The 16347-nt window shown below is 42.3% G+C and overlaps 1 protein-coding gene across 1 annotated transcript in view; it reads left to right on the top strand.

The window, feature by feature from the left end:
* Positions 1–5987, top strand: part of LOC144720334 (tumor necrosis factor receptor superfamily member 16-like) — a 42648-nt gene extending 36661 nt beyond the window's left edge. Inside the window, exon 6 of the mRNA XM_078597028.1 lies at positions 587–5987. Within this exon, the coding sequence (XP_078453154.1) occupies positions 587–912 (326 nt within the window). The 3' untranslated portion in view covers positions 913–5987. The remainder of the gene's footprint in view (positions 1–586) is intronic.
* The last annotated feature ends 10360 nt before the right edge of the window (positions 5988–16347 follow it).

Below are 16347 nucleotides of genomic sequence, written 5' to 3'. Positions count from 1 at the left end.
TGGCTTTTCGGATTGTGTAGTCGGAGTAACCATTAGCCTTAAGAGCTTGGCGTACGTGTTTGAGTTCACTGGCAACGTGTTCCTGGTCGGAAATGCATTGGGCTCTATGGTATAGAGTCTTGATGAGGGAATTCTTCTGGGATGGATGGTGGTGGGAATCCGGTTTTAGGTAAGCATCCGTATGGGTGGCTTTCCTGTAGACAGAGTGGCTCATTGAACCATCAGGTCTCCTTTTAATTGCCCACCCAGCAGTATAAATGGGTAGCAACACATTCTACTTAATTAAATAGACTTTTTAATAAATGCTTTCTCCTACAACATCAGAGTGCAGCGCCACATTAAATACGCACTACAATGACAATAGTTTAAAGCGATTTGAAGCATGTTTTATTTTGGGGGGGCAGAGCTTTGTGACGTCATATTTGAGGGGGGGGGGTCTGACTTTTTGTGACGCCGTGTGACGACGGGGGGGGGGGGGGGTCAAAAATCGTCCAAAATCGCGTGACGTCATTTATGGACGGCCCCTTACACAGTGGCGCGCGGGGACTTGCTGACCTCTACCATGTCTCCCATTCGGCTCTGCCAGGCAACGCGGCGGCAGGCACGAAGTGGCTGTACAACGCGCTGCCGCCCCACAAGCAGGAGGAGGTGGAGAGGCTGCTCCTGGGGGCGTCCAGCACCGGCGCCGACGATGCCACCGACTGGAAGGGCCTTGCGGCCGCGCTGGGCTACGCCGAGGCCGAGATTGCGGAGCTGTCCGAGGGCGAGCGACCAGCGCACGCGCTCCTCGCCGGGTGGTCGTCCCGCGAGGGAGCCAGCGAGGAGCTGCTGCTGGATGCGCTGGGGCGCCTGCAGCGCAGCGATGTCGTGGCCACGCTCCGCGCAGAGACCAGCGCCGTGTCCGTCGTGTGAGGATGGGGTTTGGGAGGCCATTCATTGCGGTCACGACGCCCACCTCCCCAAGGAGGGAGGTGGGGGGAGGCTGAGCGACGCCGTACGGCTTCTGGGGGAAATCATCAGCAAGATTAGTCGACCCAAGACGAGAGCCCTCTGGGGCGTGGTGTGGCCACGGCTGGTCTCATGTCCCCCAATTTGGTGGTTGCTCCCCTACACAGGCCCGCAGTGATCACGTCAAGCTTTGGCCCACCCCCCTCCCTGCCGCCACCAGGCGAACCACCAGAGATGCGTGCATTTAATGTCGCGTCTTTGATTGAAGGAAACTTTTGTCTTCTGAGCGCGGTTGAAACCGATTTAGTTTGTTACATTCTCGAATCTCGGCCTCTGTTTCAAAGAAAGAAAAAATAGTGAAAGAAAAAAAGTTCCTAATACTTCACTGTTTTATCATCTACTGTAACCTTTCTCTTCTGCATTAAGATTATATCTTGTTCCGTTTTTTTTTGTTTCATGCTGCCAAATGTATGTATGTTGAACTTCTTTCGCACCCTATGTAGCCAACCGTGCTAATCGGAGGTGCGAAATGAAACCCTTTAGATAAATAATGGCCAAAGTAGCTTCACGCAAATATTCGTTGTAAATCTGCGAGGATGATTATGAGATAAATGAGGTGAAATGCAAGTGTTCCCTTAAGCTCCACACACACTATATCTCATTAAGTAGTGTTAATTAATATACATTGCATAGAATGAATAACAGTGCTATGCATTGTAAATAAAATTCCCACAAATTTAGGGAATACAAACTTTCAATTTTAGTAAGTTGCCAGGTATGGGGTTAAAGTCTTAACTCAACGGCACGTGTCACTGTCAAATAATTATAAAATAAACAAACAAATGTGACCCCCATCCTAACCCTCACCTGTTATTAACCCAGTAATTGCTTCTTAATTACTCAGAACTAGCAAAGTTGCCCTTGATCTCCGAATGTTAATTGTTAACCAGAAAACGCCACACACATCTGTGTAAATGTCTGCTCACTCTTAATGCAGCCAAATCCATCTGCCTCCTATTAAGTCAACTATTTTTTTCTCTGTTTTTGTAGTTAGAATAATAATAAAAAAATACAAAATTATCGTTTTGTATATTCACCCTTCTTAAACAATGCATGGAAAATGGGATACGTTTCTTGCGATGTCAGTTTAAAGCTCTAAATAGAACTAAAAACTAAGTGATCAGGCAATCTTTTTTTTACGCTAACAATTACATGACCAATCAATGAAAACTGCAGAAATTGTGCCGTTTGAGTGGTTCTCTGTGCATGTTAATGGGAAAGGTATACGCATGATGAGAGTTGAACATTTATCGGGTGGCCACGACCTGCGAGATCACTTGGAGGCTCTAGAGCCCATGCATTACCGACATCCGCATCGCACGCTCGACACGCCGTCTTGTCCGCATTGGGCTGCAATCTGACCCAACGATGTTGCCTTAAATGTCGACGAACAAATGTCAATCGCTGCATTAATTTGCAATTTTTTTTATTCTTCTGGAAAACGCAAAAAAAGAGCATACATTTGTTGGACGTTGTATCCGTGCTTTCGCATATGCGCGTTGTGTGTACATTTGTATGCAAAAAACGTACATTATCAACATTTTTAAAGACATGTCAATTCAAAAATGCTGTATACATTCAGCTATTTTTTTCAGAAATTAAATAGTTCCAAATGGTGTGTTTGTATGAAGGTTCAAAGTGAATGTTGTGTGAATAAGCTCTGGGTTTTCTCCCTATTTCATGGCTGATGAGGATGATATGACAATTGAATGATGCATTATATATGGGGAAGCAGAATCATCAATAGGCGTTTATTTGTCACGATTCATGGATTTCAGAAAACAAATATGCTTCGCGTATTCTCCCGCTTAATTCCATAGGTGCAATTAAGGTGAAAACACATGAATTGTACACGGAGTAATTGTCTGTAGTATCGATGCAAACATTTATTAGATCGTACATTCAGGTGTAATTGGAGATAGTACAGTAATAGGGAAAACATACTGTACTGTCGTTGCAATGTTAACATGTACAACATACAGCACACGTGCTTCAGTAAACATGTATTTCAACCAGCCAACAATTACCAAACTCTCCTTTTATGCTATGGAAGGTAAACAGAATTGTTCCAGATTTTTTTTTTAACGTTAGTACAACCCACTGTGTTTTGCGAACCACACTTTGACAATTGTTCGACTATTTGTATATGCTTTAGCAGTCAGTTTTCAAACTCAGGATTCACCATTTACTTATACCGTTTCACGACCATAGGCACTGCTTGCGAGCTTTGGGCCATTGCATTTAACGATTTTGTATCAGTACCCAAAACCAACCATACTACAGGGATGCAACCACACTCCTTATCGCTGTAATCACAGATTTAAAGGGGATCAAATTATAATGCTGCTTGTGTTATTTACTTCAGTGGCATGGCAAGGGAAGCATACACATGTCCATCACTGGGTTAGGATATTGGATATGAAAAATTGAACATCATGCATTATCACTGCATCCGGCTATGTCTCATTATAAGCCAGATGTTTCAGTGTAGCATGTATATCATTACATATTTCTTGATTGCAGTATATAGCTTTTATGACTTGCGAAATGGGACGAAGGGCCATGGTCATCAGATATTCTGTATTTTGGATAATCTTCACACAGTCAACCTTAATATTGTATCTAAATGTGTTTATACACCTTAGCCAGCTTCACGCTATTGATACTCTCATGTATTTACGGCCGTATCTTCATTACAAGTAAAACAGTATAAGACATGATACCACCAAATTTCTTCAACTTCAAAATGCACGATTCTAATTAAGCGGCGTCCACACGAAAGAAGTTAACCATTCCAGACAATGGATTATCAAATGTGGCATCTGTGCTGCAGAACGTGGGACACGTTTTTTTGTCCATTGTACTTGAATGTTGACATTAGATATTGAGCTGAACCTTCACTAACATCCATCAGTGGTGGGAGCATGCATCCAGCTCAGGCCCCTACTCACATGGCTCCCATCTGGTCACCCAATAATAATTCCCCCGGCAGGAAAGTAACCGGAGAATGATCCAATTATAGATGCCCATCAAAACGATAGGAAGGCATTATAGATAATTTTTATTTTATTTCAAAGTCACTTAGTTTCACATAAAAATGTTAATAATCTCCTCTGTAATACATTGAGCCCTCTCTTTCAAAATATCCAGTCACCTGCTGGGAATACAAATGGTAATGAGAAATCAGTGGGGTATCTATAAATGTACTATAACTATATTTAGTCAAGGTAGTCTGTCGACATTGGAGGCTTACATTCTGCAGCACAATACCAACCTTTTGCCTCCCACTCTCGCCTCACGCCGCTACTAGGCAATCTCACGTCATGCACAGATACAACGCTGCCAAGGCAGCATCGATTAATTCTACACATTGCTCTCACTGATTTGTCTTTCTCCACTGCTGGCCACATCGTCACTAAGGGAACACCACCTGTACGTGCAGACGGCATACGCCATAATGTAACTCGGAGACTCTCGGAATACAAGATGTATGTAACCATGACTTTATTGAGAATTGAAAAGAGGCGTGAGAAGAAAGCAAGTCGAGCTGGAAAGCCAATCTGCCAAGCATACGTTGTATTCTCTTCGTGGGCATGATTTGCAGTGTGTGACAATGTGCGATGGCACATTGTCGTTGATCACAACGGCTGTTTGGGTGTCGAATGTTACATTCAATAGCCCAGTTACGCCGTTCGTGGGAGATGGGGAGATGGCACAAGGCAACAAAGAAAGTCAGGTGATCAGAGAGACTGGAACTGCGATTCCCATTGCAGGTTATGCATTCATCTAAAAGTGAAACAATAAAACTTCAAGTTTTAATTTGTGATGGCAATTGCTTGCTATGTTTCATGCGAATTATTGCTGTGTTAATGTCAAGCACATTTGTTTTATAGCAATGCATGCTGGAGGAGAGCTTGGGTACTTCTGAAAAAGACAGAATAGTTGTAATAAAGTTGTGGGTACCCATTTGGGCTGTGTGAAGTCTACATGCAGGAACCAAAATCAACAACAGCTGTTACAATGAACTTGTCCTTACCCGCTTGTTTATACATAACATGTATATAATAGAATGCAACTTTGGTTACGTTTGTGTGCATTGAGATGCCTTTGATATATCATATTTTTGTTTTGCCAAAGGCAAGCGATATCATACCGCAAATTATACTTCACGGCGGTTGTATAATTGCTGTATTAATGGCAGATTTGGCACGGTGGTTAAAATAATTTTTTTGAAAGGATGTTATGATCAATTCAACGAGATTATAATTGCGGGCTTATGTAGAAATAGCAAGACATGCGTGGCTGCATTGAATTCTTTTTATAACGTTCGAGACCTTCATTGCACGTGTGAGAGGATCAAGATCAGTGGCCGAAGTGCAGCACGGCAAATATTTAACTCGGTTCATGTTGAAATGTAATTTGAGAGCAAATTAATTAATCTAATGATGATAATTAGGCACTTAAGGAATGCGGCTCCGGGTTCCATATGACAGTGTGATGACGCCGTTGAACTCCTTGGAAATCTGATAGTAAAGTGATTAGCCAACAGCGTAACATTTCTATAAAATGTTTGGGAACATTGCACTCTGCGACACTTGTGAATATTGTTGAATCGATCCTTTGTAAAAAAAAAGTGCGACATACGTGTGCATGATCATATACGGTACTCGAAACGTTCTGCTTTCCTTGGCCTATGTTTGTGTCTATATTCGTAAAACGTTGGTCTGAATTTTATGTAATTCCCCAAACTATTGGAAATGTCTGAATTGATGGCATAGTAGTGATAAAGTGTTTGCCTCTTGGCATAGTCATGTGTTGTTTCCAAGATATTCCGGTGTCGAAATCGGTGTTTTCCTAAATCATCCATCATGCACAACGCTGCTGGTAAATGGCAACGGTGTTGTAATGTATTGCTCCAAACAGCTCACAGCTGTTTAATTTCACTGTCTTTATCATAATAAAAATTGTATTCAAGCACACGCTTGAAAAATGTTTATTCACTTTTTTTCCCTATAGCTGTCTTTCAACTCACATTGCTCCAGAAACTTGAAACTCTCCCACAGGACAGAGACAGACGATTATATGAAGGTTGTCAATTCCAGGAATTATAGTTCAGAGAAAAGTAAGGCAAGGTTAAAAATAATCCTAAGTCTCTCATTTGAAAAAATATATATACTTTGCATACTTTGCATGTTGCTGGTAGACATGTTGCACAATGATTTATTTTCATTGAATATATACTTATAATTTAAAAAAATTGGCTGATACATAATAATTTACGAAGCACAACTTGTCTTGTTTGCGATGTCTGGTCAATATTTTAGTACTTTTGTATCAGTAAAGTCATATCTGAGTGTATGAGAGCCACTGCAGCTATGCACTTTTGAATCTAAATTGAAACTAATTTCTTCAGAACTGCCTTTTGTGTTTAGTTTGTTATTCTTTTCCCACACCTCCTAGCACGGTTGGCTACATACAGTGCAAAGAAGTTCAACATACATACATGTATGAGTGTTCTCATATATCAATTATCCTTATGCAGTTTATTCTCTTTGTTGGGGAATTTAATTTAAATTCTGATTTTAAAATGTTTATCCCAATTTTTATGTTGAACATTGTCAAGAAATTACATCCCACGATTCAACACATTTAAAAAACTGAAATTCTTTACGCATGTGCAATCCACGTGCAATTATCAACACCATTTCTAAAGACCTTCTGATGTGGGAATTCTCATTGGCAGATATTCAAGGTGGCCTTGGAGGCTGCTAGCAAATTACACTAAGCACTCCAAATGAGATTTCTATAGGGAGTTGTGTTTCTGTGGCTTCACAACCCTTCCGTTACACACGCACACACACATGCTGTCACCGCAGTCTAGCTATAGGTGTCACATAAATATTATGTCCACAAGACCAAGGGCCCTGCACGTTTCTGCAGGTGGGCAACACATGTTCTGGGATAGTGAGGTAATTTGCGTGTAAGGCACCCACGTGTCTCTCATTCATGGCTGTTGGCTCCAATGGCCAATGTGAAAAAGAGAGAGAGAGAGAAAACAACTCAAATAAAAGCAGCTGGGCCCCAAGCGGAGAACAAAGGCTGCTATGGAAGCGCGGTTCAGCAGTGATCAGACAAGCGAAACGCCTCACAAGGCAGCGTGTCTCCGACGCAAGGCATGGCATTAATCATCCCTTGCGCGCCTCTTAACAAACGCCAACCCCAATTGTAGTGAATAGCCGGTGGAGCCGGAGTCAAGCAATCGCGCTTGATCAGGCCTGTAAGTCTCACAGTTCGCCATGCAGCGGTTTAATGGCTGTACGAAATAATAAAACGACGTTGTGCAATTAGCATTTGGAGGGGTAATGAAAAAATGTATTTACACCTCGAGTTGTTTAATGTATCGATCGATTTCGTGAGGGGAATAATAGTGCAGTGGTTTATCTCAAGTTACATCCTACAGGCCTTTTGGAGTAACTACTTAATAATGCAGTGCAGGTGGAGCGTTGGCACAGTGGTTAGCGCACCCCACGTTGAACCCGGTGACCTGGGTTTACTTCCTGGCCACAGTTCGCATCACTGGGGAGTGATATTTGAACTCGTCCTGGCATCCCACCCATCCACAAATCTGCACTGACCAGTGGGATGAGGTATGGTCAAAGAACCCCCCCCCCCCCCCCATGGCCAGCACAGCATATGGAAGTCTTCATCCAGCATTTGATTGACAAACGGAAATACATTAAATCCGTCATTGTGATATTTAAGGCAGGTGAATATTTAGTGATGAAATTAACATTATGGAAACACTTTCTACATAGATAGCATCAACAACACATTTCAGAAAGTTATGTACTTTGCCTTACAACAGCGGCATTTATGATCTTAACTCAAAAAGTACAAACATTTTGCAAAAAAGTGATCATCATCTACTGGACATCTGTGAAAAACTCCTGGACATCTGTGAAAAAAAGTTTTGTAGTTCATCGGATTCCTCCAGTATATATAAATATTCTGATTCTGCTTACAAGACATGGGAATGTGCCAAAATCGGCTTGCCTTCCCTCCCTTTTTTTTGCAACCAACATGCCACCCACTGTGAAGCAATTCACCGAAGGGAAAGTTCCCTTCCCATGGTGTCACATTCGGCGACTCCCCCGCTCGCTCGCGGACATCACCCAGCGAACTTAATGAAGCGTGGAGGAAGCGTGAGTGGTCTTCCTGAGGGCCTCCCTCTCTCAACGCGCGGCCCTGGCCGCAGGTTTGTAAGTCACTGGTCACTTCCGACTGATTTCCCTAGGCTGTCATTTGTCTCCGCGAACTTCTGGATAATAATGCCCATGGCCTAATCTCTTTAGGAAAGACCATGTCACGTCTGTGGGCTCGTGCAATTGACATTATCTAGAGTGGACGTGCAGCCACTTATTTTTCCTGTTAATTTGCGGTGTTGTTTAAAGGTTTAATTGATTGAACACATTGCCTTGAAATGCGAAAAGGCCACTGTTCTCAAACGTACTGTGATTGTGTGTGATATAATGCATTCGCTGCGCTTCGTTATATGTGTATATCACAGTATTTCTCACTAAATCGATGAAGCACAAACCAGCGTATGTAAATCAAATGCTTAAGCCAAGCATCCGAGCATTGCTTCTGAAGATGTTCATGAGGCTGTTTAAGGATCCACAAATTATTGGGTTTGATAGCTGATGCATTTATTTTAGGTCAGCTTGTGTTATGATAACGAAAATTGTGCCAAGGAGCCAGCGCATCTGCGCATGTACTTGTTGCATGAGCCTTTTTAATAACTGCCATGAATTAAAAAAAAGTAAAAACTGTTCCATATACATATGTGTTGCCTGTTCAGCATTACTTTAAAATATTTTGACATGAAATAGAATCTTGATTTGAAGCTTTCGTGACTGCAGGAATCCATACTCTTTGGTTCTTTCCGTAAAGTCACGTAGATAGAAAAATAATCGATCACGAGGTTTCGATCGCAATACAAGCGACCGTCTTCAAGTGAGTAGACCGTCTTCCTCACTTGAAGACGGTCGCTTGTGTTGCGATCGAAACGTCGTGATCTATTAATTTTCTATCTACGAGACTTTACCGAAAGAACCAAAGAGTATGAAATAGAATGTTGCGGAGGAACAGTGGAGCGGTCTTTAGCACACCAACCACTGCTCCACAGCACCACTGCCACCTTTCACCAACCTACATTTGCCATCGTGGCGACGCATGGTCAAACAACCGACGGTTAACATCTGCGGTGAGTGATGTCTGAAGCTGTTCTGGGTCCCACTCATCCACCAATGCACAAGTATGCTAAAGTGTGGTCAAGCAATCTCCACGAATGTCACCAGTGGACTGACAAAGGAATGTTTACTTGTATTAAGTTTGTATAACAGGCTTGCTCATTGAGGATTTGTCTTTGTCAAAATATGCATCGTGAATAGTCTAAAGACTATGAATGCACTCTGTTAATGTCGTTGTACCCAATGTCACAGCAGACAATAGACCGCTCACATAAAGTGTCAAGGGATCTTTAACATCTGCTAGCAAATGCGATCACTTTTTTTTATCACTTCTCTAATGATGGTTTCAAGATGCCTGTGCCTACGACACAGCACTGAGGCTAGGATTGAGTTTTCAAGCCATTGACCTATATAGGGCGAGGAAGTGAATGTCCCCATATATGAGTCCAGCAGCCAGAACCCTTGTGATTATCATAATCAGAATATTGCTTTGTCCTTGAGGAATCCGATTAGCTATAAAGCTCGTTTTCGCAGATGCCCAGTAGGGGCGAGTTTAGAATGTTACAACAACAAACAGTACAAAATCACGATCGTAGTGCAAAGTACAATAAAGGTAAACAAATCATCCAAAAACATACAATTAAAACTAAACCATCCCCATCCTACCAGGCAAGGCCTACTGAAGTATTCGCCACAAGGGGCATGTGGGAGTCTGTTAAGGCAGTGGTGGCAGAAAAAGGTGAGATCGGGTGAACGATTGCATGATTTCTCCAGCCACTAATTTTCCTCCAGTATAAAACACATAGTTCGGTGGGGGAGGGGCACCGTGATTAGCGTATTTCACGATGAATCCAACGACGATCTGAGATCGATCCCGCCGAAGGCTAGCATCGGTGGCGAGCAATATCTGCACACATCGTGGGTGCTCCCTTCACCAAGCTGCACTGACCACAGTGGTGACGCATGGTCAAACAAACCCACTGACCAACAAGGCATGGGGGGAGGCCTTCATCCACCAGTGGCATGAGCAAATAATTGCAGGGGAACACTTGAACTATTTTAGATTTACACAGGCTTCCCATCACACTGCTTTCGTAGAGCTATGATTTGCTAAAGCAGCTGTGAAAACAAGCCTACTTGTGCACACACTCGGATGTAGAAAATATATAATTGCTGCCATATTGTAGCAAACTGTCCATTATAAGTCTCTTAATTATCCTAGTCTAGAAAGCTCCAAATATTAATTTAAAGTTGACTATTTTTACCTGCACCATTGTTTTGTGAGATTTACCAATTTTTTTTATATGCTACGATAACATTAATACGAGTAAACACACTGTTAAAGGTGAACAGTGAACGGCAGACTGACAATGAAACGTCTTTGTTGCTTAAAATGCCCGATACATTAACAAAGGTAAATGCATTTTGGGCTGTCAATGGTCGCACCTTGATTATATTGGCATGCAGGCTACAAATGGGGTAAAGCCCAGACAAGCCAATCCATCTGTGCGTCTACTCCGCCATGGCTCCCGATCCTGTCCGTGATGTAGCCTCTCTCTGGCTCACGGTCGATGGCCTTCATCAATATTTCATGCATCGTTTTAGTGAATATTTTTTTTCTCTTACAAACATTTTTTCCCCTCAATATCCCAAGAGAGACGTGATGAGGCCCATTATAAATCAGTTTTGTACAGTTGAAGAGTGCCTTACGTAGAGAGAATACTGCTCGCATTAGAAGTTTAATTAACTGTGGCGGCTTTGCACAACAAAGAGAGTATTGTGCCCTAAGTATGAGGGGTCCCTTTTAAGTAAAGCAAATGGAACTGCAAGAACAATAACAACATCTGGGGGGGGGGAAGGGGGAATAATAAATAAGTACGTAAATATATACATTTTTAAACTCGAGTGGCCTTGAAGGCTAATCTCCACCTAGTCCCAGGAGCTCCCCTTATGACTCTAGTTAGAGTCCCTATTTTACAGAGGTTCAGAACTGGTCACTCTATGTCAATTGTCAGAGGAGATAGACGCACAAAGCTCTTGCTGACTTTGTGAAGGTTGGCCCCACTGTGCCGTGACTAATTAGGACGGGACCTCAGTGCCCTCATGGTTACGGCTATGGCCATGTCTCTTTGACCTCTGCCTGGCCATTTGCCTCATGCTCGCAAGGCAGCTTCTCTTGCTGGAGCCACACAAATGCTCTCCTGTGCTTGTCCCATTGCCCTGGCTGGCTCCTCCCATGCTCTGCCTGACGATAGTGCCTGCTGTTTCCTGATTGAATGCACTCTAATTGCCCGAATGCATTAAACGCTGCAGACAGCAAAAGCCCCTGGGTACAGACATAACGTGTAATGGACTTACTTTATTGATACGACTTTTGATACAACTCAGAAACCCCAGATGTAATTTTTCTTTGCTGAATTTGATTAGAAAGATATGTGGCCATGAAATATTGATATTCTGTAGGACTCCTTTAAAGGGTTTGGTTGAAAAATAATAACTTTGTATGAAATTCATTTTCAAGAAATTCTAATATGTTAAAATTATTTTCTCGAAAATGTGACAAGTTGGTTCCATTGATCAGTTTATGTTGCTGTTGATTTGCTCATGTAAATTAGTTTTCACTTCTCATATCAAACATACACAAACACACGCTTGTTCACCAAAACAAATACGAAACGACCTCTCCATAGGGGATGAACGCCTGTAATAGGTTGGTACACGTGGATTGAAAATGAGTGCAGGAAAGGCTGTGACCAGATTTCCAAATCCAACCATAATGTGGAATGTGTGACTTGGTGTTATGAGTTGCACAAACAGCAGTAGTCACCCTCAGCAAAGACTCAATCAGTACGTTCATGTGCGAGGTAAAGGAGGAGCCCTGCAATTGCTTTGACAGGCCGCTGCTTGGGGAAGGGCCTCCACTCAGACCTCGTACGTCTTATTCACGTCTATGGATTTGACAAAAGCAACGCGTAATTTTCTGATGCACCACCATCACAGATTCCTTATTGTCATTACATGGTTAAAAAACACAACAAAGGACGTTATATATTCATTGTATTTATTGGAAATGTACTTCATAGATACAGCCCTGGTTATTATCTTCCACAAAACATGGTCAAAAGGTATTGAGAGAATGATAGAAAATAACAAATTGACTCATTTGTATTACATTTTAATAAAATGTTTTATTCACCGAACATTGAATGACGGATTGCAGAAGTGTTACATTATTTGTGCACAACAGAAATGGATATTGAGCACCATTGTTAATACAACTTTACAGCCCTGAATGAAAGCTTTCCCCTTTCCTTTCGTTCAAGGGGGTTGTTTATCCATACTTCACCAAGTTGGTCGGCGTGGGTTAGTGAAGGCTTGGGGGTGGGGGGTTCGAGTCTCAAGACCGGTTGTGAACTGTTTTTTTTGTGATTCACCCTAACAAAAAAATTTGACTGCCAACCAGAACCAAAGCATTACAAAAATAATCAGAACCATTACGTTTTCTACACACTGTTTATAAGGCCAATTAAAATAATCTTTATCCACACATCCCATCGCACCATTTGGCATTCCCAGTTTGAAAGCTTTTCGGAAATGAGCTTAATTATGTGCATTCACTGTCAGGAGCCAATGAGCCGGACAAAACATCTGTGTGGCTGACAGGTGGTGCCTGTAGCCTGTAACCCGAGGCCATGTGGAGGCTGACCTAAAGGCTGCTAGGGTCAGCATTAAAACACACGAGGGCTCGAAGGACATGCACAGAGTTGTTCCAGTAGCACATGTGCGTGGGAAGCTACCTAGAAAATTATTGACTGAGCTACACAATCGTATGTATGTTGAACTTCTTTCGCACCATACATAGCCAACTGTGCAAATCAGAGATGCGGGGGAAGGACAACCAACTAAACACAACACACTGTGGTTTCCTAATTTCGGAAGAAAGAGCATTTCACACTACTGCCGAAGGGCATCTGAAAGTGTGCGGTGCGGTGACCGTCTTTGTACGATGGCTAGCCAAAAAACACTGCAAGGATGACCGGAATTTGTATGATGGTTTATGTAGGTATAAAGGGATGCTGCCATGGTATAATGGTTATCACACTTGACTTGCAATCCCAAGGTTCGCCGGTTCAATGCGATCTCCAGGCATGGCAGTTGAAGCAATGGGCCTGTCTCTTAAATTATCCTGCTGATTCTGATACTCCTGCTGTTATGGAGTGACTCATGCAGCCAGCTATGGCTACAGGGTTTGGTGGTACATGTTGTTTATGTCGTTTATTGTTTAGTTCGGTCACAGTTCCTATGATCACTGTTACATTGCTTTTATGACTTTATTTTGGTGATTTCGAAAAGTTTTTTGGTTTGGCCATGTTTGTTTGTTGTAGTATGGAGTTAGACTGATGGCTTTAATCTAAGTTGTCTTGTGGTTGTTGTTTGACTTGCATCCCACTGGGATTTTTGCACACAGTGTTGGTGTATGGTGCTTTTTCAGGAAGATTTTGCTGTTTTTTCCTGGATTTTTTCTGTTTGCGCATAGTCACACAGTCACTTTAAGATGTTTTCATGTTCATGTTTTTGTTTTTGGTTTGTTGCGGTTGCACCCGATTCAAGAGCCGAATGGCTCACAGGGCTATACCAAATGAATGAAACTGAAACTGTGTCAATGTGTACACCACAGTTATTCGATCAGCAGGTCCCATGTGGTGGGGTAAAGTGTGGGTACTCCCACCACTTTCAAGATGTCTGGCCAGCATGGAAGAGTAGGCCAAATACCCTCTAGAGGGGCTATCGAAAGCTCTCCTTAGTGGAAGCCCTTCTGCCAGCAGTGGCATGAACAGGACATTACAGGGATGTGCCTTTACCTTGTACATATATGTGGTAATTTTACAAAGTTTTTCATCAGTTGTGAACGAAAAAAAAGTAGACAGATTTTGAAATAATTGTTTTTATTATGATCTCTGGAACTACATGAACATGATCGTCACTTTGAATTTCTGAAATGCTGTAATCACTCTTTCTTTTTTTCTGCTTGTAACTGACATAACAGGTTTGTGGAATTACCCTCGAAGCAGAGGTTGAAAATTCCACGTGTTACCATGACATTTTTGTCCACGGACATTTTGAGCAACGGCCCTTCTTTAATAACACTACGGGACTTCGACTTCAAATAGGTAGCATTGTGAAATTCGTTCGCGTATATATATGTTCATGTCTCAGGCGGGATTTGCCATTGATATTTTTGAGAGCTTGAGCTTTCCCATGATGACTGACAATTTAGTCGGTAGAATCTTGAACAAAAATTCTGAATACTGTACGCGCATGTGCGATAATATAATAGACATATAAGCACGAATATTGTTTACACAAATGCTTGTGCATTGTACCGTGTATCTATATAATATTACAAGCTCACAGTTTATTATCACATATTTCTTTTGTCGTTGATTTGTTTTGACTGGCAAAAAACTCACAGAGAAGGATATTCTGAGACGGTAATGATGATGTTGTTGTAAGCACAACAAAAATGTGAAACAGATGCTGCAGTCACGAGGCAAAAATATTAATATACACGGACATCTTAAACCCCACGTATTCATGGAGTAACAACAAAACATGTAAATGTCACATTAGTTCAAATGTTTTTTTGAATTCCAACCAGTAAACTTGTATCCAGTTTCATAAAGCGCTGTTCAAAGAGGCCATAGCACTTTGAAGTCAACGTACGGAAACAAAAAGCCACGGTGAGTGAGGGCATAATTCTGCGAGCTCCGTTAACCTCCAGGCCAAAGTTTCACGTGTGGCAAGAAACGGTCACTTAGACAAGGAGACCCTGGCGCCAGTTCTAGCTCTACCCCCCCCCCCCAACCAACCATCGTGTTTCAGCCGTCAATCTCAGGAACCACAAGTGTACGTACCGTACGTTGAACTTATTTCACACCGTACGTAACCAACCGTGCTAATTGGAGGTGCGGGAGGAGGACAAATGCTGTGGGCAAACCACCGCACTGCCTGCCTAGGAGCGGTTTCCTACTGCTACGACGATGACACAAGTCTCAAGTCACACCTTAAAGATTAACAACAAATGTTGTACTTCTCCGACACGATGTCCGATGTTTTACTTCGCATGCTGGGCGCTTCTGCAGTTTTTTTTCCAGAATTGTATTCCTTGCTGGGAGTTTCTTCATAATTCACGCTCTGAAGAAGATCATCATGTGCATGGAGTGAAACACGCGGTATGACGCGAACATTGACATAGTTTAAATGTTTTAAATGTGCAAAACATGAGCATAAACGTTCTGCAATGTTTGTTGTTAGGTTTGGTGTGTGGGCTGTATTCAGACAAGGTTGTTTTGTGTCAGCGTTCGTTAAATAATTTATGTGCAGTAACCACAACTACATGTTTTGCATTTATATTTGGTCAACAATTATTACTTAATTAATAGTCGGCCTTTTAACACGTAGGCTTTCGCGACCAATATCATCCATAATAGAGTTTTTTGTTTGGTTAGATCGCGTAAATATATCAGTGTGTCGTTAATACCCGCCACCACCCGACACAGCCAACTAGTAAGGGTTGTCACGTAAACAGAACGTGCCAATTCGTTATTAGTACAGCACACCGGTGTGTTGGAGAGCCAAGCCACCACATTTACAATCTGAGTACGACGTTTCGCCAGTAATTACAACTAGCTTCATCAGGCGACAGCCAGATTTGTGGAGAAGTCCACCTGTTTCGTTCCTTATATAGAGGCGTAGATGTGGTGACCACACTTCTGCACTCTTGCACCACGTGGGGGGGGGGGGGCGGGATTACCGAGGCAACGCACATTCTGCATGTGCATTATGCGAGCCCTTTGGACTTGTCCTTCCTGTCTATTGTGGGTATTAAAATAGCCCTACAAACGGTAATCACTATTGAAGTATGCTGCCTTTTGTAGGCATGCATTTATAATGAATTATTTGATGATTCGCTTCCACGCAGCACTAAGGCGGCAGCTATCGGAATGGTTAAAGTAATTTTATTTATTTCAATTTCGATAGATTCTCGAATTAGTTATTCATATACTGTAGGCGCTTTGTTGGAAAAGTT

The sequence above is a fragment of the Lampetra planeri genome, chromosome 1 (genome assembly GCF_965212315.1).
Source record: "Lampetra planeri chromosome 1, kcLamPlan1.2.h2, whole genome shotgun sequence".
Lineage (NCBI taxonomy): Eukaryota > Metazoa > Chordata > Hyperoartia > Petromyzontiformes > Petromyzontidae > Lampetra > Lampetra planeri.
This window is presented reverse-complemented; position numbering and strand designations above follow the sequence as displayed.